The 26062-nt window shown below is 33.7% G+C and overlaps 3 protein-coding genes and 1 pseudogene across 7 annotated transcripts; all 4 read right to left on the bottom strand.

Annotated features, from left to right (window-relative positions):
- Positions 1-516: 516 nt before the first annotated feature.
- On the bottom strand, positions 517-5736 carry LOC107939403 (ubiquitin domain-containing protein DSK2b). The gene is made up of 8 exons (XM_016872734.2): positions 5212-5736; positions 3762-4511; positions 3012-3223; positions 2819-2932; positions 2132-2190; positions 1346-1374; positions 1090-1179; positions 517-997 (listed from the first exon to the last, which is right to left on the bottom strand). The coding sequence occupies exons 1-8, from the start codon at positions 5453-5455 to the stop codon at positions 849-851; spliced, it is 1647 nt and encodes a 548-aa protein (XP_016728223.1). The 5' UTR covers positions 5456-5736; the 3' UTR covers positions 517-848.
- A 1951-nt stretch (positions 5737-7687) lies between these two features.
- LOC107939388 (U-box domain-containing protein 15-like) lies at positions 7688-11193 on the bottom strand (annotated as a pseudogene).
- A 1694-nt stretch (positions 11194-12887) lies between these two features.
- LOC107939408 (protein LAZ1) lies at positions 12888-17972 on the bottom strand. 5 transcript variants are annotated; one of them, XR_001695113.2, is made up of 9 exons: positions 17442-17928; positions 17307-17363; positions 16621-16729; positions 16022-16206; positions 15843-15931; positions 14926-15187; positions 14495-14746; positions 13790-14293; positions 12888-13330 (listed from the first exon to the last, which is right to left on the bottom strand). XR_001695113.2 is itself a non-coding variant. In XM_016872738.2 (8 exons), the coding sequence occupies exons 1-8, from the start codon at positions 17577-17579 to the stop codon at positions 13922-13924; spliced, it is 1464 nt and encodes a 487-aa protein (XP_016728227.1). In that variant the 5' UTR covers positions 17580-17972; the 3' UTR covers positions 13461-13921. The 5 variants fall into 5 exon arrangements, 3 of the variants coding, with proteins under 3 accessions (XP_016728227.1, XP_040959204.1, XP_040959208.1); XR_001695114.2 differs by having other exon boundaries at positions 12888-13299; XM_016872738.2 differs by lacking the exon at positions 12888-13330 and having other exon boundaries at positions 13461-14293; positions 17442-17972.
- Positions 17973-18928: 956 nt separating this feature from the next.
- LOC107939384 (glycerol-3-phosphate acyltransferase 9) lies at positions 18929-23563 on the bottom strand. The gene is made up of 12 exons (XM_016872714.2): positions 23358-23563; positions 23202-23259; positions 22856-22974; positions 22246-22345; positions 21880-21975; positions 21611-21707; positions 21062-21149; positions 20886-20982; positions 20709-20794; positions 20477-20596; positions 20252-20350; positions 18929-19689 (listed from the first exon to the last, which is right to left on the bottom strand). The coding sequence occupies exons 1-12, from the start codon at positions 23480-23482 to the stop codon at positions 19641-19643; spliced, it is 1134 nt and encodes a 377-aa protein (XP_016728203.1). The 5' UTR covers positions 23483-23563; the 3' UTR covers positions 18929-19640.
- Positions 23564-26062: the final 2499 nt, after the last annotated feature.

Below are 26062 nucleotides of genomic sequence, written 5' to 3'. Positions count from 1 at the left end.
CTTGGATTTTTGGGTATTTTCATTTTTGATATTCAATCAAATTTAACCAATAAAATTGATTTTTTAGCTTATTAGTTGAAACAAAATTACAAAAAAATCAAATTACATAACGTATAAATGCTGCGAGATAATTTTTTTAGAATCAAAATTAAATTGAGATAGTGTATAAATATTGAGAGTTAAAGATAGAATTATGCCAATTTTAAACCATGTTAGCCATTTAATGACTAGCGACTAAAATAAATTCGGATAGTTACAAGACCATTTTTAGAACTTTTCATAATTAGATTACCAACAAATAAGCTTACCAATACTTGGAAAGTAATACCAGAATTTAACCTCTCAAACTTTATATGAGAGAACAAGCAAGCTCACCTCATTTTTCAATAGAAATACTGGGGCTAGAAGAAACTTAGATCAATGAATGAAAAAGGACTAATCTTTTGATCAAAATGAAAGCTTCGAATAGCTAATTCGCACAGTTCATTTGCATTTGCATTGGGGGGATTCAATGCATGAATAAAATTTTCCCAGTAAGATTCCATTGAAAATCCAAAAGCAATGGAGAACAAAAATCACAATGACATAAGCAGCCTCTTTTTTATGTTCTCATAACAAAGAAAAAACAATAATCTGATGTGTATGTACATAAGCAAGTACTTGAATGATCCAATCCGAGTTACGCACAAAGCCTATCGATATAAAGTTCTCAGGATCATCGTCATCAATGTGTTTTACTTGCTTACCAAACACGCACAAACAAGGGGATCAGCAGGCATGTCGATAATTTGTGGTTGGCTATGGCAAACATGCCAAATGAACTAATTTTACACGAATATTTCGAGGCATTACTGCCCGGGATTTCCAAGAAGTCTCTCAACTGCGGCGTGGACGTTTCCAGAAGTAGCACGAAGTGCTCTAATGTTCTCTTCGGTGTCGTAGAAACCCATTTCTCGGAGTTGTGATAATTGTGTAGCATACAGTTCTTCTGGGGGAACTGGAAAAAACAACAAAGACGGTATTAGTAGTGTAGCAAATTTAATGAAAGTGAAGTTTTCGTATAATGTGAAAAGATATAATGGTGCTAACCATTGGGTTGGTTGGGAACACTAAGGCTACCGGCACTGAGACCACCGAACATATTCATCAACAAGTCCAGACTAGGAGTACCAGGTGCTCCTGGAAATGCATTAAAACAAAACGAAGTGTAAAATATAGTCAAAATAAGAGCTTGTTAAGAGAAGGTGGCAACGCAAGCTAGAGAGTTTGATGTTTAAGAGAGCCCTTTCAAGCACTTTATCGAAAAAATCTGTAACTACAGTTTGGACTTGTTCGTATTTTGTACCTGTAGTAGTACTGCTCTGCGTTGAATCCCTGTAAGATGCTAGCAACGGTTAGAAAAGTGATGATAATCAAGGTAAGTTCCCACATAAAAAATATAAAGAATAGAAAAAGAATTTGATTCTATTTTTATTAAATCCTTCAGATGGCCAAATCTAAAACAACAATTTAGAAATTATTATGGAAGGTATACAAGAAATCTATGTCCAATCAAGAAATAGACGCTAATTCACTATAGAAATAGGTGTAATGAAAAATTTAACCCTCAACGTCTACATCTTTTACCTATTTGGCCCTTATTCTATTTTCAGTTAAATTTGGCCATTAAGTAAAAAAAGAGTCAAATCACTTTTTTTTATCGAAAATGCTGACTAAAACATTAATTTTTTAATGATATTGTCTTATATGTCACATTAACAAATAATTTAAAAATGATAAATATTCAAAAATTCAAAATTCAAAATTCAAAAAAATAACATGAATCATACATGGGTTGCCATGCGGGCTTCTATGTTTAAAAATTTAACGTTTTAGTCAGTATTTCCGATAAAAAATAATTTGACTCTTTTTGAAAGGTGATGGTAAAATTCTGACTCTTTTTAAAAAGTGGAAGGCTAAATTTAGCTCAAAAAAAAAAGGGGTAAATGACAAAAGATTTAAATGTTATATTTATCATTATACGTTATTTGTAACAGCAGCAAGCACAAGTCTTAGGACAACCTTAAAAACAAGAATAGCACAAAGCAATTCGGGTTTTAGTTACCAATGGAACATAGGTACTATTACTTACTGTGTAGATTGCTGCCGATTGAGCTGAGACAGAAGTGACTGTTGTAAAGTTAGCATTTGCTGCAAGAGACGAAAAAAAAGGGCAAAGGGAAGGTGAACACGGTGACTTTACTGCCAAAAAAAAACTAGGGTAAAAATATCATAGAGGTCCTTGTACTAGATGTCATATTGCATTCTGCCCTCTCTACTCAAAAAAGGGGCAAATTAATCCCTACACATTGATTAAAGAGCAAGCTGGCCATTTCTGTTAAAAATTTCATCCATATCTACCATTAAAAAATGGCATGACTAACAAAATAATCAAATAGTGACAAGTGGTGTGCCACGTGTACCTTATGCTGATATATAGGGACCAGTTTTTAACAATAGAAGTGAATGAAACAAAAGAACCAATTTACTCTTTGATCTAACAACAGAGACTAATTTGCCAATTTTTTCAGTTGAAGAGGCAAAATGCAATTGGAATCTGGCTCCTAGTACAAAGGCTTCCATGATACTTTTACCACAAAACTTGGTAATAAAATAATCTTGATACCATCCACTGGGGTAGCCTTTAAATGCCTAAAAGACCGTATCAACTAAGGTGAGATTACATAAAGAACAAAAGATTCAAAACCATAGAATCATGTAATAATCATTTATCACGTACTCAAAGAGAAATCAGAGATGCAAGCGGCATAGGATATACCTGCATTGTCTCAGGGGAAAACATCTGACGAAGTACTTCAGGGTTTTGCATCATTTCTCTCAATTGAGGGTTCGAGTCAAACATTCCACGCAGTTGGGGGTTGAGATTCATAATCTAAAAAAGTACACAAATTCTTAACATAACGAAAATGAACAGATGGCAAGCTCTCAATTGAAGTGATTCTTCAATGTACCTGATTCATATACTGGGGATTAGATGCTACACTACGCATCATTTGTGATATAGCTGGGTTTTGCAACAATTGTGTCAACTGAGAAGCATCTGGCATTCCATTCAGCATGGGCGGCATGTCTGGTAGCCCAAGCCCTCCTAGACCACCAACACCGGGTGTCCTAGCATCCGTAGCAGGATTTGACCTTGCAGCAGTATTGGTCTGGGCTGCCCCTGACAATTTGCAGCACACAGATATGAAACAATAGTTGGCATCTAAAGAAAAAAAGGTTTAGATAATTCTAGTTTGTGGTATATTAACTTTTCATACTAAAACTGCGGTAACATAGTGTAGAACATATTGTATTGAAAAACGCCAAGCTTTAGCAATTCACGATCATGAAAAACTAAACATGGCAACAAGCAGTCTCAGACAAAATATTGTAAAAGCCGTTGCTCTACTTCAACATGCAAAATTTCAAAATAAGAACAAATTCTTCACTCAATGGCTAAAAAGAAAGAATCCCTCATTCATATTGCAAAATGTCAAAAGAAAATATATAATTACTAATCACGCAACATTAAACACGGGCAGCAACCTATACTTAAATTAATTCTTAATCAAAACATTCATCACACAACTGAATAAACTCAGTATAATGTCATTATAGTTTAAGCATTGATCAATATTCAAGTGCATGTTATCGAAATTACTTAAGACCGAGAGCTTTTGGGATCATGCTTCAATGAAGTAAAGAAGGCTGAACCTTACCACCACCAGCATTGTTGCTCCAAGGGTTAGGAAGAGGATTTGTATTTGGGGTAGTTTCGGAACCAGTAGTAGAAGTGTTGTTTGGTGAATCTCTAGCTTGAGAATTACCTTGATTGCCCAATAGGGCTGCGAAAGGGTTCGAACCTGGACTATCTACATTACTTCCAGCCATAGTCGTAGCATTCAAAAATGGCTCCTGAACGTTTTCATACATACGCCTAAGCATGTTAAATCCCTCAGGAGAGGATTCAATATTACTCATGGCCCTATCAGTATTTCGCATCATTTCACGCATGAGTTCAGGGTTCCTTGCAGTTTCCAAGGTTTGCCGAAGAGTGCTAGGATCGTTAAGTATATGCCCAAGTTCAGGGTTCCGATCAATTATTTCACGCATTTGGGGATTGCTCATAATCAAAGTGCGCATTAACTCCGGGTTATTCATCAAACTTTGAATAGCAGGTGTATTCATTATTTCCCTCATCACTTGAGGATTTTGAGTTAGCTGTTGCTGTACTTGTTCAAATTCAGGAAGTCCGGATTCAAACAAACCGAAACCTCCATTGCTACCGAGTGGATTGAGTCCAGTGAATAACGAAGCTCCTAGGCCAGCACTGTCGTTAGAACCAACACCAAGCGTGACCCCAGGTGTTGTATTAGGAGTTGCAACATTTGTGGTAGCTGCAGAAGGAGGTGTAGACGAAGACGGGGCGGAACCACGGACCATGTGGACCGTATGATCAGCTTGCAAACCTTCAATAAGGATTAAAAAAAGTGAAATACTTGAGCATAAATTTAGGTTCACATATTACAAATTTACTTGACCCTCCTATGGACAAAAGTACCATAAAGGCCTTTGTACTAAAAGTCAAATTACATTTTGCCCCCTTTACTTAAAAAATGAGCAAATTAATAATTGTACATTAAATCAAAGAGCAAACTAATCCTTTCACTTAAAATTTTCATCAATTTCTATTGGCGTGGCTGAGCGAATAACCGGAGTTACACTTGGTGCGCCAATTTTTAACAAAATGACTAATTTGCTCTTTGATCTAACCTACAAGGAGTAATAAGCAAAATATAATCAGACTCTTAGTACAGGAGACGCTGTGTTACTTTTACCCCCTCCTATGAAATAGATTTATCTTCTAAAGTAAGCATCACATAAATTAAATTTATATCCAAATGCCTTAATCAAAAACAGTCTAATTCCTAAATACTCTAATTAAGAAAATCAAGCATTTTATTAATGCATTCAAAACTTATTACCAGTACCCTTTTTAATTTTTTAAGAAATTTCACCGTTTTCAATATTTCTCTAAATACCAAAGATTAAAAAATAAACCCCAAAAAAATCATCAAGAATATTTCTCTAAATACCAAAGATTAAAAAATAAACCCAAAAAAATCATAAAGAAATTTTTTTTTTCTAAAGTCAATTAAAACTTATTACCATAACTTTGAAGGGTTTGGTCATCTTTCAATATTCGCCCTTTATAAATCAATCGTTGCTGATCAGCTGGGATATCACAATTCTGAGCCAAAAGAGCTTTGAAAGATCCAACGGTTGATTCAAGATTGGTCCTCACCGTAAATTTTGTACCGTTCGAGCAGCGGATATTAACCGTCACTCCCTCTTCTTTTTCTCCTACATTGCCAACGGGTCGTGACTCACTCGAATCCCCTTCCGCACCCATATCTCCCTCTTTCAGATCAATCAAAAACCCTAACCCTAGAAAAATTTTGATGAATACGAAAATAAAAATAATTTCCCTTCCTTTCTTTTCCTTCTCTATAAGTAAAGAACCTGGGAAATGAAAATTGGGGATTCTAATTTCTTACAGAACAGAGCGCTTTTTTGTCTTGTGAAACAAGAGAGAGACTGCGAGACGGACCGTAAAGAAAAAGTGGAACTTTGGGATATTCTATTTTCTTTCTCTCCAAACAACAATTTTTGTCATGTAACTAATAGTAGTGTGCCACGTTTCGTTAGAAAATGGTTTCTTTTTCTTGGGCTTTTTTCTTGAAATGGGCTTAAACAGTGTAAAATCTTATTTATAGTTTAGGACTCTGACCCGAATTTAGAAATTCGATCCAAATTTTATTTATTCATAAAAAAATTAACAATCTCAACCATTCAAGCTGAATTCGAAATGATTAAATCTTGAAATTATTTGAAAATTGAAATGATTTAAGTTTAAAGTGATCGAAAGTTAAAATAATTCGATTTCATAGTGAGTTGACTTGAAAAAATTGAGTCTCAGATTTAAATAACTGAATGAATTCAAAATATTTTAAACTCGAAACAATTTAAACTTAAAATAACTTAAATCCATAATTAATTGGAATCGGAATAATTCAAATTTTTAAAAATTTTGTGAATGGAAAAAGTAATATTAAAAGAGTTTTGTCTAAAGGTGTTCATGGACCAAACTTGAGTTTATATATATTTCTCAATCTTGAGTCAGCCAACTCATTTTACATAAAAATAATAAAAAGTATAAAAATAATTTTATATTAAAATTTATATTTTTATAATTAAATTTAAAGAAATTTTTATTTTTAATAGTAAAACGAGTCATTCGATCAGGTAGGCTCGGGATCAAGACTAAAACTTTTAAAATTGAGTAGAGGTGTTTATGGGCTGAGCCGGGTCTAAAACATGATATTAACACGTTCATGCTCCCTCAAGCTTGACTCAACCTGAAATATAAGCTCAAAATTTTCCCCAAACCCACCCATATTTGTGAATGAGTAATTCAAGTTAGGGGTGTGCAAAATTCGGGTAAAACCGAAAAAATTCAGTTAACCGACCGAATTCGGTTAATCGGTCGGTTAACCGAATTAATTCGGTCGGGGGTCGGTTAATAATTTTTTTAGTTTTCTGTTAACGGTTAATTCGGTTCGAAACCGATCGGTTAACTGAATATTTTCGGTTAACCGAAAATATTAATAAATAAAGTTATAATATATAAATAATCCACTATTTATTCAAACTCAATTCAACATAAACCCAAATACCCAATCTAATATATATTAACCCAAGTACCCAACCCAACCTAATCATAAAAATTACAAATAATGTAATAAATAAAAATAAAAATGTAAAAATAAAAATATAAATAAAAATATAAAAAATATAATTTTATACAAATAATTCGGTTAATTCGGGTAATTCGGCGGTTAATTCGATTAATTCGGTTAATTCGGTTAATTCGATTAATTCGGTTACTTTTATACTTATTTTAACCAAAAATAAAAAATATATATTTTTCGGTTAACCGACCGAATTAACCGAAAAAATTTCGGCTCGGTTAATTTTTTTGAAAAAATTTCGGTTTGGTTAACAGTTAAAAAATTTGAAGGGTCGGTTAATTCGGTTAATATTATTTCGGGTCGGTTAACCGGTTGAACACCCCTAATTGAAGCTTGTTTAAACTCACTCATATTATTTTTTTAATTTAAAAAAATATTTATATTATTTTTAATTTAATATTTAATAATTTTATCCATTTTTTTCGTTTATTAAAATTTCATATATAGGTATCTTAACAATTTTTTTAATGTTTACATTATAATACGATGTATTTGATTTAATTTTTGAATGTGTTATAAATTATATAATATAAAAAATAATATAATATTTTATGTTATAAACTTAGAAACCAGTTGAGCCGGGCCAAGCTTAGGCCTTGAATATTCAAATCGACCCATATTTTAAGCGAGCCTATTTTTTTTTTAAACCCATTTTTCGTCCAAACACTTTCAAATTTTAAGCGGACCTTTGGACTTGAGCCTAATATTTAACTGGGTCTCGATTTAGCGCATGAACACTTCTAGTTTTGAGTCCAAACCGAGTCAACTCGAGAATCATTCAAATCCCAATATGACTAGGAAAGTGACCGGTTAAAAAAATACTGCAATGGAGCTTGATTTACACAGGGAATAACATTTACTTGGGCATAAACTTCCAGTTTGCAGAGACAATTTAGGAACCATTTGAAGAAAGTTTCAAGGAATATGTTCACACTTACTCATGCTGCAACAATGAATTAGCTTTCCTTTGAGCTCGATTTGTCCCATTAATGGCGATTTCTCTCAACGGTTCATAAACACCGAACTGAAGTGCAGCCAATGCAAGCGACGAATTATTCAACCCGAGTTCCAAGAGTACTGAAACGGCACATTCTTTGTTCTTCGGTGTCCCGCTCCTAATAATTCCCACCAATGTCTCAACAAACGACAACCGTCCGATCTCATTCCGTCCTTCAGGGTGTGACACGAGAAGCAACAAGATCGAGAGTGCCTCATCGACCATGTCCAAGTTCTTATCGTCAAGCAAACGAAGCAATGGTGGGATAATGCCGGCTTTAATGGCTTTGGACTTGTTGGCTTGGTTTAAAGACAAGTTAAAGAGTGCAGTGGCAGCATCTTTTTTGCCTCTGATGGTACCATTTTGAAGAAGGTTTACTAATGGTGGGATCCCATTGAAGTTTCCCACAAGAATTTTGTTTTCGTTAAGCATCGATAAGCTGAATAAAGCTGCTGCGGAGTTTTCTCGAGCTTCATCAGTGCCATTTTGAAGGATCTCAATGATGGCTTTAATGGCACCTTCTCTAGCAATGAGCCTTTTGTTTGTTTCATCAATTGATAAGTTCAATAATGCAGTGACTGCGTGTTCTTGGATCTTGGAGTCTGGATAGTACAATAGCTGAACTAAACCCGGGATTCCTCCTGTGTTGGCAATGGAAATTCGATTCTCCGGGTTTTCTTTTGATAGCATTCGAATTTTCATGACCGCGTCTCGTCTCACGTTCGGGTGGCTTGAAGATAGATCTTTAACCAACAAGGAGATTTCTTCCATGAGGTCGGCTGAATAGGTATCGGAAGACGGGTAGGTATCCTTCTTTGGCAGCTCAAAGTTGTTCTTCTCGCACCATTGGAGAATAAGGTTGCGGAGTGCGAAATTTGGTGCTAGAGACAAGTGATCCAAGGTCTGTCCAGTCTTTGGACAGGTTCGATGGTTTGAGTTTAGCCACTTCGTAATACTTTCTCTTTCGTAGGTCTTCAAAAACAACAACAACAACAATCATATCAGTTTTCTTGCAACATGTAAGAAGGTTTAACCAAATTCACGAGCAAATTGTAATAGCTTCAGGCCTAAGGAAACTTTAACTTTACAGGTTTAGGGTTTACGACTTTCATCTCATATATTTATAGTCCCTACATCTTTACCGCATTGAACTAGCTCGAGCTCTTATATCATCTACTTAAGCATCGAAACTTGTTTTGGAGCACAAACTCCCTCTTATGCCCCGAATCTTACGTGTATATTGCAAACACACCCGAACTCCGAACCAGGTCAAGTCCACAACCAAAAACACATCAACAATATCCAACAATATTATCTTACCTGTCCAGTTGCCACAATAACAGGATCTGTCATAATCTCCAATATAATGGGGCAAAGAAATTCATTAGGTATCAACGAAGATTGACACCTCCGAAGAGTTCTAGTTGAAATCGGACCATCAAACGAAACGGTCTCATCGATCCCCATGATTAGTTTGAACTTCCCCAAAAGGTCTAAGATTTGCTGTACGGTTTCATTGTGTCCACCTCTATGTTTCACAAGTTTCCGGATAGCTGCAGTTTCGGCTTTCAAATCCGCAATTGTATGCAACTCGAGCTTGTTTGCTAGTCTTTCGAGTATAGCAATGTCTGCATTTCAATCATCAGTTTTCGAGAAAACGACCATCATGTCCATTGCTAATTCCATATCTTGTGTATCGGTTCGCCTCTTTGCCCTTTTAAGTTGCATTCTCATTAGCTCAACCTAAAAGCCAAAAAGTACATTATGTAAAGGGTAAAAAGTGGGAATATTTGGATACTTTCATGAACATATATGCTTGCTTTTGGAAAACACTAAGCAAGAGAGACCTCAAAGTGAAACAAAGAACAAGAATTAGCAACTTTTAAACCCAAATATAGAACTAAATCCAAGAGGACGAGTTAGTTTTAGATCAGATCGTTCGGATTTTAAAGTTTTCAAATCTTTTCGGTTCCGGTTGTTTTAAGCTCGAGCCAAATCAAATTTGAGACTCGTGTTCCTCGAGCCACGTCCATTTTAAGTGCTAAACTTCAAGTTCAACTCTTTTTTTAAAGTTACAATACAATTACAGACAAGATAGATTAAGTTCCGATGACTTTAAGTTCAGTTAACAGATTCCGCGCATAATTTGCATCTGATGTGACTCATACTCGTTAACAGATTTCTATTTTTTTAGTACAATTTCTAAACTACTCGTAAACAGTCTCACCTTTAAATCAAAAAATAATACACCTTTAAGAACACTTAAACTCTAGTAACTCTAGTCCTCCTATAATAATTGTGCTTTCAGCTACTATTTCGAGGTCATTTTAGATCTGGCTTAGGTCATTTCGGGTTTGGATTCGAGTTAGATGGATTAATTTAGAGTTTTCAGTTAAAATTCACAAGTAAACCCAGAAATTATCAGTTATTCCAAACTTACGAAGTTAATTTCTAAAGCAATTTATGAAACCAGATAGAAGCAAAAAAAAGATGAAGAAAAAAAGAACAAAGAAAGTAGATTCTGGGTTGAAAGGAATAGAAACAAAAGAAAAGGGTGAAAATTTACTTGCTCTTTCACTTCAACTGAAACTCCAAGTTCATCATAAGGCATCCCATCAAGCGCTTGGTTTAATTTATCATAAACACCATGAAATCTAGACAGCACTGCTTCACTTTCCATTGCCTAATAATTTCCACAACAAAACACGCAAAATTCCTCAATCAAATCAACAGTATTCAACACAAAATTTATTAAAAAATTGAAAAAAAAATTGGGAACCAAGTGATTTACCAAATATATCTTGCTTCCATGGTTACAATTCTCAACAATTTCTTTGCTCCAAGCAATGCTTTCTTCAAACTAACCAGAGAATCCATACCCGAACCCGAAACACCCAATGGGTTACCGACCTGATCTTTAATCTCCTCCAACAATGGAACCAAAAGCTTCAATCTCCTCACTAAATTCAAGCAATCCTTCCTCTGAGTCTTCCTAAATCCAGCGTAAGATCCAACGGTCTCTATCACTTCCATCAATTCCCTAACCATCGCCGCCGCCGCCGCCACTTCACTGTCTCCCAGAACTTCCGGTGAACTCAACACCGTCGGAATCGGGCTCTCCATTGGTAACCGACACAAGCTTAGCTTTCAAAAAGGTACTTACAAATCCTTCTATACTCTCACTTCAAAAAAAAAAAATAGTGAATTATGACCAAAAAGGCAAAAAAAATGGCGGGGTCAGCCACTAATGAGCATATATAGATTCTAATTCGTTTAATAGTTTGGCGGTTTTATTGAGGACGATGTGTTTAATAACGGTTAGTTGGCGGGGTTTAGTGGTTGACTATAAGTAGTTTTCATTTTTTTTTTGGGGGGGGGGGGGTTGTGGTGGCGGAGGGGGCAAAATTTAAAAAGTGAAAAGTAATTTTTGAAAAACAGTTACACGCAGTTTTTGGTTAAATTTTACTATTAGTCCCTGTATTTTTCGAAAGTGATGCATTCAGTATTATACTTTAATTTGATCAAAATTAGTCCCTATAATTTTTTTAATTTTCCAATTTTAGTCCTTTAGTTTTTCAAATTTTGTAATTTTAGTTCTGACCCAAATAGTAGCCAAAGACGAAGCCAGAAGTTTATCTTTAGTGGGTCAAAACTAAATTATAAAATTTTAAAGGTGTCAAAGTATAATTTTATCTTTGTATATGCTTGTTATTTTATAACTTTAAAGGAAAGAAACTGATTTTTTTTTCATTTTGGGGGGGGGGAGAGTATTTTTACCGTTAAACAGACTTATAATTTCAAAAACTTCAAGAGACTAAAATGATAATTTGCTATTTGGGGGGCCATCGTCCCTCCTTTCCTCCTTGGGATTGCAGCAGTTAACTTTGTTTGGTTAAATTCATTTACTAGACTTGTACCATATGTATAGTTACAAATTTGGTCTATATTCTCTAATTAGATCAATCTAAGTTTCTGTATTTTTCGAATTTTGAAATTTCAATTCTAACTCAAATGAGAATTGTTTATCCATTAACTGAATTTTTAGTGAGTAATGTGAAAGTAATTAGCTTACATGACATTACATATATGATAATATGATTGACGCATCAGATTTCAAAAATAGAAAAACTTAATGAAGTTATTGTTCAGTGAGGATTGAATAAATTTTAAAAAGTATAAGGACTAAAATTGTTTAAATTAAAGTATAGAGATTAAATCTAGAACTTTCATAAAATACAGGGACTTGTAGCAGAATTTAACTTTTTTGACACTACTTGGCGTGATCACGTGCGGTATTTGTATGTATTTTGGAAGATTAGGACCACTTTATTTTTGGCTTTTGTCTTTAGGTAAGGGGACAAGAAAATCTATTGCTTTTTGTAGGCTGAGTTTCAACCAGAAATTCAAGGGGTTGTTGATGATATAATGATTTTTTTATTGAAGAAAATTTAATTTGGGAACAAGTGAAAATCAATGATGAAGATATAAAGTGGGATTGAATTATTCGTGGAGTAAACATTACATTTGGTAATTTTTTTTCAACTTCATCCATAAACTTGGATATGTTAAACTACGATGATATAATATTTTAATAATGTGTCATAATTTTTATATTAAATATAAAAAATGTAAAATTGAATAAATTTTAAAAATTTTCAATTGATAATTTACCATTATCTCATAGTGTAATGGATTAAATTAAAAAAATATCAAGTTTCGAAATTAATATGGATAAAAAAAATTCAAAACTCGAGTTAAGAAAATTTGTCAAAGTTAGAGATTAAGTGTTACATTACCCCATTTTGACAATTGATTATTGAACCAAATAAATCTATTTTATAATTTTTTATTATTTTTAAATTATTAATACTTCAAACTAATTGAATAAAAAATTAATGATTTAACTGATTTATATATAAATTCAATTATTAAAATATTGATTTTTTTGTTTTCAACGAAGTAAAACAAAGTAGTAACATTAGTGTAAATCAGATTGCATCTGTATTAATTGTCGGCATGCAAAAAGCATATGATAATGGCTCTTAATCGAGATAATATATAAATAAATAAATGAATGGAAAAAAGCAGAGTTGGACCTCAAATAATGTTTGCCAGCTCAAGTTGCCAGTATGCTACTGCTCTAAAAATAATGGATTTGGATTTAACCTAATTTCTTCATATTTTTTGTGGATGTGGTCATCTAAATAGTTAAAAGGCTCAAATCTTCATTGAAAACCAGTATGTGGTCTGCATTAACGGGATGCTGAAGCAGTAGAACTGCTTAATCCCATTTTCCGCCCCCAGCATTGCGAGTTGCTCGATGAACTTTGTTCCGATTAAAATTTCGATTTTTCCATAAATCATATACTTGTCAGGCCGCTGATGTTGTGCGAGGTCTTGCAAGTTGCCATACTCGACGTAATTTCCACCGCTGATCATGGATAATATCTTGATTTAAAGAACACAAAGTTCCAATTACCTGAACCAAAAATAATTTAAACCCGCAATAATCCAAACTCGAGATTAATTCAAAACAAAATGACCTAAAAATCTTAAACGGAAAATAAGACAAGAAAATATATGCATAAAAAAAATCTAATATGAATTAGTAACGTTTCAAATGTTGTGCTTATACGTATGTATATATATATCCAGTGCAAGAATACAGTAGCAGCATCAGTCCAAAACTTTCTGGGCAACGATTTCTAGACATTAGTGAAAGCTTGGCTCGGCTTTAAGACATTCAGACATCAACTCATAAAAACATGAGCAAAAATGTCTCAATCATGTATGAGATAGCCAAGCCATAGTAAAAATTATATAACACGACATCTATTATACTAGATCTCCCGTTTCCATAAATAACCTGCATAAATGATCGGCTCGGTTGACAGATATTATACCGACAGAAGCAAATTCAAATGAAATTTTCAGTCACCTCGTGCAGAAACAATGCTCTTGAGTGTTTCAACCATGCTAGCCAGCCCACAAGCTATGGATGGAAGGGTGATGTCTGCCTGAATCTCTCAGGTGTGTCGTATGTTCGGATAGCTACTTATACATCTAAGTTTTAATCCTTTGTAACCCATCTATGGCCCCTAATCTGATATCTACCATGGCTCGGATCGCTACTGCTTTCTCCTCCGCTTTCCCCGCTTGTATGTCCTGATTTTTCCTTGGTATATCCTGATTTTCCACGATGTTTCTTTCCCCTTGCAACCGCGCTATCACTCATACTACCATTTAAGAAGGGATCATCTATACCACGAATTACCTTCCGTGCAGATGGGGTAATGAAACTATCATCCCTCGCCTTTTTCTTGTCTTTGCCATGCTTCTTTATGTTTTCAGAGATTTTATGTAGTTTCTCATTGAACTTGTTGATCCCCTTCTCGACAGGCTCAACTGCTTGGTTTACCGTAAATTTTACATCGTTTACAATCTGAACAAGCAAAAAGAGCGGAGTCAGCACTAGTAACATCAACATGCTGTTACGAAAGATCAAAAAACCCCATGAAAAAACATAGTGAGATACTTAATGAATCCTATCCATCCAAGGGTATAACAGGAGAACTTCCGGGTAAGTTACTAATATCCAAACATGCATCGAAATTGCACTATTAGCATAAAACCGAATACTTACATATTCACCACCACCAATAAATACATCCCTCATACTTTCTTTGATGGTCATTCCACCTCGAGCCTCTATGTCAGGCTGAGGCAGGCGTAGCTTTGTGGGTCTTTCACTGTCCCTAACCTCATCAGGATCCAGAGGGGAATCAACGGATGCATAGTCTCCAAGGACTGAAACACTTCCAGGAACATGATCTCCCATTAGTTTATAAGGTTCGGATGGGAAAACGTATATGTGAACAACAGAAGCAATGGCCATCTGCGCTGAAGGAATACCACGACATTTTAAACTTTCATATCAGTAAAAGACTTGTAGACTTTACAAGCATTTTGAATATACCGATAGATAAATCGGTAGCTTAATTAATACACAGATGCATAACTATAGTGAATAAAGTACTACCTAGAAGAACTACATTGGTGATTCAAGACATCTACCTCTATACAAATTATGAAGTCTTGGACACTTGACTTAAGCTGCAAGCTTTCGGCAATCGGACTTCTAAACAGACCAAGAGCGGAAAAAAGGGCGATCGCCACACCTTGCCACCAAGTTAAGAACACGATTGATTTAAATGTCAAAAACTTCGCCAAAGGCTTTATGTATGCCAGTTCATCCTTTGTGACAGTATAAAATTGAATTAAACAGTACAATGCCCATGATTGACTAAAATTAAGAACCACAGCCATATAAGGATACCTGAAAAACGGAACAAAGACAGATAATGAGAACAAAATTTTGTTGATTAAATTCTGTCATTAGTACCTCTACTATGTGTAGTCTTTGTACTATAATTTGGTTACTTTTAGTCCCTATACATTAGGAACTTTAAAATTTCAGTCCTAACCAAACAATAACAGTTAAATTCATTAGGTTCTGTAATTGCCAAAATCTAATATGGCACGCATATTATCACATATATAATGTCATATCAACTTACTATTTTCACATATTACTCACAAAAAAGTTAGTTACGGATTTCAAGATGGTTGTTTGCGTAAAGATTGAAATTTTAAAATTTGAAAAATATAGGGACTAATAAATGATCTAATTGAAGAAAATAGACTAAATCTACCACTTTAGGCATAGTACAGGACTAATAGCAAAATTCAACCAATCAGATTTAACTACTACCATTTGGTCAAAACTAAACGAATTTGAAAAGTACAATGACTAAAATTGACCAATTTGAAAAGTACAAAGATTAAAATTGACCAAATTAAAGTACAAAGACTAAATCCACAACTTATTTAGAGTACAGGGGCTTATAGCAGAATTTGACCAAATTTTGCTTCACTAATTAGTATTTAAAACAATTGCTTGCGCTAGCAAGTGAAATCATAGATCATCTTACCCACATCCCCATTTGAATTCTCCTTCACAATATACGCCAAAAGCTTCAAGAATTACTGCTAAAAGTGCAGTCAATAACTTGATTATCATCTGCCAACAAAGCATATAAACTTTGTTAAAATAGAACCAATGACAGAAGCAAAATTGATGATTTATTTCAAAAAGTTAAAGAGCACTTACATATTGGACAATGCCGAACTTGATAACTTGGTAAAACCATTGACCAAGTTTCCATGGTTTTAGGAAATAATTCATAGGAAAAGGGTGCTTAACAGTTCCCTTATCACAATCGAGGTCCAATAGTGGAGTTAAAGAACTTGCATACCCTAGTCTTTCCATGAATTGAATAGTCCTCTCTTCGCCACCTTAAAATAAACAGTACCTCGATTTTGAAAATTGATGACCATTATAGAATAGAGAAGAAAAACGCAAAATGAAACATTTAACAAGGGTTGTCAAAGCCCAAAAAACTAGTCAAATGCATAAACACTAGCATGTATAGTCAGTTTGACAGAATAGTCCAGTTTTTTATGTGTCATCAATTGATCATACAAATTTATTTATTCTTAAACCGTATGAAGATAAAAAGGTAAAGCATTGAAATGTCTCCTGGAGACAATTCAATAATATATGGACATTCAGAATTCAGATTCAAGGGTATAAGCAAACCAAACAACAAAGAAGATGCCACTACAGTAACCGTAATCTCAATGAAATAACATGCGAATCAAGAAATAAAAATCTTTATTTGAACTATAAGGCTGTTGAAGCAGACATACCTAAGCAAGCAACAAGGTATCTTCCAAAGCAATACATGGCAAACGATTCATAGCAATCACGTAGTATTGAACAATCAACACTAATTGATGGATTCACCAGTGATACAAACTGTTAAAAGGAATCTGGGTTAGCAAGACAGACAATAACATACCATTGCACAAGATACATGCTGCAAAGAAAATACCATGTACAAGTACTGAACCTGAATAAAAAATAATATTTCATATGAACACATAACTAACTACTACACATTTAATGTGAATTCCAGTTAACAGTATCAGACTACACCATTCAAGATTCATAACAATAATTTTCCATTATTTGCATAGTGATCTCAAACGCCAACCATTGTACTTGAAATTTCAAAAAGTCTATCATGATGCTTTGATTTCAGAAATTTCCTATAGCAAGCACCTTTAGAAGCAAACTTTTCCAGCAATCATCATAAATTTCATTTCAGACTTGTATTCCATGATCATCAGACAACAGTTTCGACTTTCGAGCATTGTTCAGTCTTACAGTATCAAAAAAACACATAATTATCATCAAATACAACTTAAAAATTAATGAAAACACCACGTTTTACAAGATCTGAACTACACATAACATCTAGCTTTACGATTCAAAAGTTTTCAACCTAAGAAAAAAACAAGTCAAAATCCGATTCAGAACAAAAAAAACTCACTGATTCTATGGAATAGCAAGGAACCATAAGAATAACTCCGATTAAAAATTTCTGCTCCTGCAAGTCCAAAAAAAACAGAAAGAGAAGTCAATCACAGTAAACAAGCTTAAAAAAAGCCTATAAAAAAAAACTAACCTCCGGATTTTTGTAAGAAGCGAGGTGCTCGAAGATGAGATATATTGAAAGAGTAAGCGTAATGACTAAAAGCAATCCAGCTATAAAAGTCGCCCAAAGAGGAGGCGAATAACTCAATAGATAATCCGTAATCTTCATTAGCTACTAGAACAACAACAACTTTCTTTTTACTTTGAAAATAATCAGCATAATTCTGTTTCCATTTCAAAAATTAAAAAAAATCAAATTCAACGGAAGATCATCCCTAGTTTTTTGTTTGATTGAAAAATTTAATGTTTGAAATTGACCAGAAATGGAAAATTTTGAAAACCTAAAACTCAGTCAGAGCGAGAAATGAAGCTCCGACACGGACGCTGTCCGTCGTTGATCTGTGTTTTTTTTTGGTCTAACAGTTATTGGATTTACTTTAATGCCCCCTTTAGAAAGAAAAGGCTTTAAGGGAAGGGGAATTTTTTTTTTTAGTTGCGTGTAAATCTAAACATCCTACATAGCAGATTTTTTGTTGGGGGGGGGGGGAAAGAAATTAGGATTCCGTACCAAACTGAAACTAGACAACTTTAGGCATCAAATGAAATTCAAAATTATTTCGTTATTGGAATATCCAAAAAAAAATTTCGAATAACTCCTAAATTTTATAGGGTAAATTCGACCGTCATTGAACTATTAATAAATTTATATTTTGATCATTTAACTTCAGAATGATCATTACAATTTGAAAGTTTTTATATAAATCACTTACTATTAAAATCGTTATTGTATGATTTTTTTTTTTGCATTGCCTACACTAATCAAAAGCTCTTCTTAGCCTTCTCTTTTATAGTTTATTTTTTTTATGAAACTGTTTTGAATGACATGAATCTACGAATCAAAATCAATATAGTTTTCTTCTTCAATTTTTGACATTGATTGTCAAAATCGACTTGAATATAAAGTATATTCTTCCACTTATTGATGGGTAATGATCTACCGTACTAATTATCAAATCACTACTTAGAACTCACTAATAGAACTTTTTAAAAAAATATACATACCAATCCAATGAATTAAATAAAAATGTCAAATTTGTTCAATGAGTTAAATGAAAATTTTTAAATAATTCAATGATCATTTTATAACTTTTTAAAGTTTAGTGGTCAAAACGTAAACCTACTATTAATTTAGTGAGCTTGGATGGAATTTACCCTTAAAATATTCCACACATCACATTCAAACTAAAAATAATAATAAATAATGGTACAACACTGAAATTTTTAAAATTCAGTTAAATTACTTAAAAAATTAGATATCAATTTAAAATTTAAACAAGAAAGAGTCTTAATATACCTTCCAATATATGTTTTTATTGATAATAAAAAAATCTCCATTCAAACACAAATTCAGAACAATTTAAGTTGAAATCGAGAATGTTAATTTAATTCATTTTTTTTACTATATAAACAAATATATTCAAATGATGTCGAATAGTTTAATAGGAAAAAAACAGAAAGTGACAAAGAAACCTAAATAAACAAATATATAAAATGAACTCAAAGATATAAACTCAATTTTTTACTAAAATATTCAAAGGAACTTGTTGAGGGTTCTATTCTCGTGTTGTTTGCTGAACAGTCGATCAGACCATCGAATAGTGGAGGTATTTTGCCCGGCGTGACTATACTCAATTTTAATCCTGAATTTTATCTCTCTACTATGAGAAAAGCTCAAAGGGAGTCATGAGAGAGCTAATCCACCAAGGAAATGCTTTAGAATGCGACTAAGCGCTGTCTAAACTCTATGGACCGCTTTGGGCCCTTCTCGAATTATGAGAGACAAGACGCAGACTAAAACTAAACATAGACACCTCAGGCATAATACCTCTACTGTTTGAGGATTTGATCAATTACTCAGCGGACGACACTTCAAAAACTTCTCCTAAAAGAGAGCCGACCCCCTCAACAGAATTCAATATGACCAAAATTACCAACTAGTAATACCGGTTATTGCTGGAACAATAATGCTAACCGAACTAAGACTCAATCAGCAATACCAGCCTTATGCTATTTCACAAAAAAACCTACAACTAGACAAATTACCAACTCATTCTAATTCTAAGATTTGATACAAAAATAAAGCATGAGACATCAAGATGTGCCGACTGGGCCTAAAGCATTATCTAGATAATGGCAACTCAACAAACGAAACAAATGTGTGTTTATGGTATCACTTTTCTTCCAGCCTCCGAAGCACTGATTCAGCAAAGCTTTGTTGTCTGCAAGTGCAAAATCATCCATTTAGAGTACCATTCTTAGTTCTAAACACCAACCCCAAACCAAAAACCAGCTCAGCAATTCAAAGCATTAGCACTAAATAATGAACAGCATTGTACATGATGTCTCATACCACGGAAACTAATAACTAATAACCGAGTCAGTACAAAGAAAAAGTAGTCTATGTTAACGATATAGTGAAAAAGTTACTGGAAAAGGGTGCCTCTTGAGTAAGTCAAGGACTAGAAATATCTTAATAAGGGTAGGCAGCAGGCTAACAAGGACAAGGGACCTAATTGTAGCCATGTGGATACATTATTTCAGATGCATCAAAAGATATATCTGTGGCATTAATGACAGTAACATGAACTACCAAGAATGACCTCATAGTTCCAACTACCATTTAAGATGGTCCATGTGTCTATGCACTTAAATGTGATACGCATTATAGGAAAAATTAAACATTAGTTAGTGTCATCTATGTGAGATACAATGGAGTTCTAAATATATCAGATTTTAACAAAACCTGGAAAGATGGAAAGGAATCGGAGAGGATTGTCTTACTTTCGCTCTCTATGCTTGGAGCTAGGGCGAGAGTACTTCAAATAACCATCCCATGGAACCTTCTTAAGACCTGCTCGAACGGATATTATGTCTCTGACCCTGTATAATAGAAGGATATCGACTGAATCAAAGCTATTGCTTTCTAGAAAATTTTATGAAGGCCAGACTTTGTGTGTATTAATAATAAGAGATGAATTAAGTGTATTAACCATTATCCTTACTTACCTCTCTGCAAATTCAATTGGTGTTTCGTCAGGTCTTAGATTCTGCGGCTCGAGGTACCACACATCACAAACAACGGCCCATGATGTCATAAGCTGCAACAGATGCATTGTGAAGGACTGCCTGCAGGACATGCAATATTGGTAAGATGCCACAGGTATCACAAACCGCAACACGATGCATTAATGCTAGTTATGCATAGGAACAGGTAAACACTCGGTGATTAATTCCTTACTTTCGGCTATTCCAAAATGCATCAACAAAAATTTTATTGTACTTTATTGCAATCGGGCAAATTGTGCAACCAAGTTCGAATGCACCCTAAACATCATCAGAGAAACCAAGTTAAAGAGGAAGAAAGCGTAAGAAGGGAACACTGAGAGCAGCTCTCCCCAAATACTAACAGCTATACCTTCTTAAACATAACACTGTATTGATTGTTTACACAGGTCCCTTCAGGAAATATGAGAAGAGGATTATTGTCAACACCTTGACTGTGTTCCCTTAACCTGAAATTAACAAGTTTACATGATCATGAAATGGAAAATATATTGATATAAATAATTTCCCTATTCTGATTGAACTTACTTCTTTGTTACAGTTTCCCGATCTTTTGCCTCAGAACGGTTAAACCAAATACATCCTACACTCTCTAAAATGGTGCTCTGCAGTAGTCCTAAATGTAGAAAGAAATCAAATAGATTATTTCATTCTGATTGCATGCAAAATATAATCCTTCAACAGTATCATCAAAATCTATTTTCGTGAAAGCAAAAACAGCAGAGCACCTGGAATTGTTTTCTTTCATGAAAATATAAAAAGCTGCATCGTAACTTTTAAAGCATATCCGTTTTAATTTTTTCACTTTAAAGTTATCACCAAATTTAGTCCATAACAGGCATCATGGAAACTATTAAACTACAAAACAAGGACATGCAGTTTTATGTAACTAACAACTAGGCACTAAACATATTTCTGAATAAGAGAGTGATTAGCACTATAAGAGTAATGGTTTATGGAATGGCCATAAAACCTTGAAGCTCATGGAAACAGAAATAGAAATATCAGCTGATCAAGAATCAATTGCAACATTAAAAATCAATAAACACCATCTTAAGTGTTTGCACTACTACTTACCAACCCATCCAGGGTGCTTCTGCATAATGACAGCAAATGAACTCATCTGTTCTAATATGATGAAATCGATCATAGATGTATGATTGGCCACAAACACCTATTCAATTCATTGTAGGAAAGATACATTTTAATTTCCAAAGGCACACATCCTAAAGGTGTACTGCAGTAACAGAGCAGAACCCCAAACGAAATAAAAATTAAAGTAAATTAGATATACAGACAAGGGAACAAGGAAGACTACAGAATGCAAAAAGAAGAGTCAGCTAAACCTGCTTGGGCCGCATGCTAGGCCGCGGCCCATGGTAATTAATCACTCCAGTCCAGGATGCAACAAAGAAGCTGCAGATTAACTCCACCAAAGCCCTCTGAAAAAGAAAATATAATGAACCACTAAGTCTGGGGCATAAACAATGCATGCGGTAAATCTACTAGAAATAGGTGTAATGCACAACCTTGCTAGTAGGATACAGAAAATTCCAAATGAAATGCCAAAACTGGCCTCTTAAGAATTTTAAAGCTTTTCATTCCTCATATTTAATGATATGAAACCACCACACACACATAAGCGTACACTTATACAAAGAGACAACGGAGACGTAAAAGCTGCACAAACTAGAAATGCGTAAAGTTCACACCTCCATATTTTTCTGCAACTTATCGTGCCCTTTGAGTAGGAGGTGTACAGGGATGAAGCATGACAGAAATATTATCCATCCTACTGTCAAAACTATAACCCTGCATATTTAACAGCACAATGGAAGCTCAGAAACATGAGTATTTCAACATATGATACACTACCTAACTAACCTCTAAAATGAACATAAAGTAAACTTCATTCAAACATGAAACATCATGCATTAAAAAATGCAATGTTACTTTTGAGAAGTTCAATGGCTGACCCTCACAGAGAATAAAATCAAGTACCGGATTACCACACCACAACTATGAGATACTACCTAACTAACCTTGAAACAAACATAAAGTAAACTTTCATTCAAAGATGAACCAACATGCATCAAAAAATGCAATGTTACTTATGAAAAGTTCAATGGCTAACCTCACAGGGAATAAAATCAAGTAAAGGGTTACCACACAACACCGGAGAGGAAGCAAATACACATTTCAGTTCCATAATACAATACCTAACTAACCTCAAAAACTAACATAAAGTAAAACTTTCATTCAAACATTAACCATCATGCATCAAACAATTCAATGTTACTTTCGAGAAGTTCAATAGCTAACCTCACAGGGAATAAAATCAAGTATCGGATTACCACACCACACCACCAAAGAGGAAACAAATACACATTCCAGTTCCACGGTTCGGGAGGATTCGACTTAAAACATCGCGTGAACGAATCCTGCTCATCAATCACACAGCTATAATCAAGTGAATCATGAAAATTTTTGAGCATATACTTAAAAGATCAAGATCAAAACATCACGGTTAGTAGACATTTCAAATGTAGCTCCCACCCAAATACAATATATATAGCATGCATGTTGATATTCAAAAATCAGTTGCTTTCGTCAATTATTATAAACATGCAGAAGTTTTAAAATGAAAATTGAGGAACAAAGAGCTCACATCAACAATGGCACCAGCAGCTTCAGTTAAAGTAGGAGAAATATCGAGTAAATTGCATCTGAAACCAAATCAAAAACCCTAAATAAAGTAATTAAGTGATTTTTAAGAGAAATTAGAAAGAAAAAAAGGATGGCTTAAGGGAGGAGTGAAATTTACAGGCGAAGCTTGCCGACGGGCTCGTGAATGGAGGATCCGGAAGGGAGATAATCTTCAATGTTGGGTCGATCCAAGTCCAATTCGGAGCTTGATGGGATCAGCTCCCCTCCTTTACCACTGCTCATTTGGTTCTTCTCTCTGTCTCTTCTTTTTTTCCTTCGTTCAGTGTGGTTTGGTTGTTGTGTTTGCAATTTGACTGTTGGGATTTGTTTGATTTTCGACGCCTGTTTTTTTTCGATAATAACGATAAAACAAACATTTGGGATAATATAACTTTTGGCCCCTGAATTTGGTAACTATGTTCACTTTTATCTTCACTTTAGCACTTGAACTTAACAATTAAATTCATTTTCATCCTTGAACTTAAAAAATATAAAAATTTAATGATGTAATATAATCTCATAGTGTCATATCATCACTTAAAATTTTAAAAAATTATATAAAATTTCAAGTAATGATATGAGATAATCTTATAGTGTCATATTTAGTATTTTAATAATTAAACTTGTAATTAAAATAGATCATACTATTAATTTTTTATTTAACTAATTTAACCAGCTCAACTACAAATTCAATAATATTTAAATAAATAATCCAAATTTAAAAAAAAATAAAAAAAATTATTAAATCAGTTCAACTATAAATTGGATTTCCATAACTTCTCATGACTATTCCTTCCTTGGGAGCACCTTGTCAGGTCAACCCTTTGACTGACAAGTATACAAGTTTGACAGTATTCTCGATAGGATACATGCAATTTATCCAATATTGTCCAACCCAAAGAGCCACATACACATCATAGCGCCACGCTGCCACCCTACTTAGACCTACTGGTATAAGCCATTTGCTTGCTAAGGCTCTAACTGTAAAGTAACTTGTGACACAGTAGGATAGAGGAAAATATTCGTGTATAAAGTGAGACCCTAACAAGAAATGTAGAGTAACTCCAATCCATTACTCTAGAATTAAGAAAATCACCGCCATTATTACTTCACCTTCCTTCAACCTACCTCCTATACCACCGTACGACTTTCTGCCCAACTAGATGAATAGTTCACTTTTACATTTAATCAACTAAAACAAGTTCAATTATTTTCCTGCTTTCATTTATTCTATTTTGGTAAAGCGATATAATGTAAAATATCTTTTATTTTTTAAAATATAAGATAATAATTATTTTTGGATTAAAATTTTTCCTGAATAATTATTATTTTAACTTGTTCTAACCATGAGTTGTTCTCAATATAGAGGTTGTTTCGACTTTTTTTGATAAAGTTTATTTTGAATAGTGGCTCTTTCATGAAAACACAATTGTTCTAAATACAATATGTTTTAAAAAATGGTTATTTTAAACATAACTATTCCTGAAACGCCATTGTTCTAAGCAAGAGTTGTTTTCAACTTTAGCTATTTTCAACAAGAATTGTTCTTTGGATGACAGATGTTTTAACTAAAATTTATTCTGAACATAACTATTCTAAGCATAATTATTATTAAACAACGGTTGTTCTGAATAGCAACTATTCTAAACAATATTGGTTACTTTGGAAGGGATACACTTAGTAGCACAATTTCTTAAAATATGATATTTTTTTTATTTTAAGGAAGAAATAAAATGTTAGTAACCAAAATTGAGTATTTACATTTTTCCTCAATTCTCATGCAAGAAGAATATAGTAACAATAAATGAATAAAACAATTATATACTTGCAAAATAAAATAAAATTCATTTATGTAGAAAAATAAAAAGGAAATTGAATTTTCCACTTTGTTGCCTCTGTATGAATTTTTGTTTTGATGAAAGAAAAATTGATGTATAAAAACATGTGTATTTATAGAAAAACCTGACGATGTTTTCTCTTAAAAAATTAAGAACAATGTGCTAGAATGTCTCTAAAAATTTTAGAATAACAAGCTATATTAAAAATAACAATGATGATGATAATAATAAAATTGGTAAGAATATTGGGACGAACATGCAAGAGTTTTTCTGAAAATTTTGAGAAGAGCAAGTATGGAAGAGAATGACTTGTTTTTCCCTAAAACTTTGGGAATAGCAAGTTAGTGTTTCTCTTGAAAAATTTGAGAATAACAGTAAGTAGTGTTTCGCTAAAAAATTTCAACAACTAAATAAAGTGTTTAATGATTTTGGAACAACGTGTTATAACGTTTCCATAAAAGGGTAAGAACACTCTAGTAAAGTGTTTCTGAAACAACTTGTCATAACATTTCTATGAAAAAGTGGGAACACTCAAGTAGAATATTTTTCGAATAACCTTTTGTAAGGTTTCCCTAAGCAACTAACAATAGTGTTTCCCTAATAATTTAGAAACAAGTTAGCATTGCATTTCTCGAATAATATGGTAGTTTAGGGTAGGTATAGATAGAAGGTGTGTTTACTTGCGTTTAGTGTAAAAACAACAGTGGCGGTAAGATTAAATACTATAACAATATTGTACCGTAAGATAAAAAGTAAACTCAACACACTACTCATCCAAACTCATACTTAAAAAGTCTTAAAAGATTGCGTCCAATGCAAATTAATATATCATGGTGTTTGGACCCTTCGCCATTCTTATGGATCATATGCGAGTGATGAATCCTTGTCATCATCTGCTTCTCAATCTGCACAGATACTTGTAAATTCTTCGGAAGGTATGGCTATATGGGTGGGTTAAATCTTCGTACTATTGTTCCTTTGGGAT

Source organism: Gossypium hirsutum, chromosome A03 (assembly GCF_007990345.1).
Source record: "Gossypium hirsutum isolate 1008001.06 chromosome A03, Gossypium_hirsutum_v2.1, whole genome shotgun sequence".
Classification (NCBI taxonomy): domain Eukaryota; kingdom Viridiplantae; phylum Streptophyta; class Magnoliopsida; order Malvales; family Malvaceae; genus Gossypium; species Gossypium hirsutum.
This window is presented reverse-complemented; position numbering and strand designations above follow the sequence as displayed.

Bases quoted from the DNA above. Each gene is read 5' to 3' on its own strand.
- LOC107939408 (XM_016872738.2), bottom strand. From the start codon at position 17,579: ATGAAGATTACGGATTATCTATTGAGTTATTCGCCTCCTCTTTGGGCG. The intron at 16,730-17,306 runs GTGAGTTTTTTT...TCCTTTTAACAG, and splicing joins CTTGCTATTCCATAGAATCA to TTTGTATCACTGGTGAATCC. The intron at 15,188-15,842 runs GTAAGATGATCT...TCCGTTTTTCAG, and splicing joins GAATTCAAATGGGGATGTGG to GTATCCTTATATGGCTGTGG.
- LOC107939384 (XM_016872714.2), bottom strand. From the start codon at position 23,482: ATGAGCAGTGGTAAAGGAGGGGAGCTGATCCCATCAAGCTCCGAATTG. The intron at 23,260-23,357 runs GTAAATTTCACT...ATTTGGTTTCAG, and splicing joins CCCGTCGGCAAGCTTCGCCT to ATGCAATTTACTCGATATTT. The intron at 21,708-21,879 runs GTTTAGCTGACT...TGAATTGAATAG, and splicing joins CTAGCATGCGGCCCAAGCAG to GTGTTTGTGGCCAATCATAC.
- LOC107939403 (XM_016872734.2), bottom strand. From the start codon at position 5,455: ATGGGTGCGGAAGGGGATTCGAGTGAGTCACGACCCGTTGGCAATGTA. The intron at 4,512-5,211 runs GTAATAAGTTTT...TCCTTATTGAAG, and splicing joins CCAAACCCTTCAAAGTTATG to GTTTGCAAGCTGATCATACG. The intron at 2,933-3,011 runs GTACATTGAAGA...GTACTTTTTTAG, and splicing joins ATCCCCAGTATATGAATCAG to ATTATGAATCTCAACCCCCA.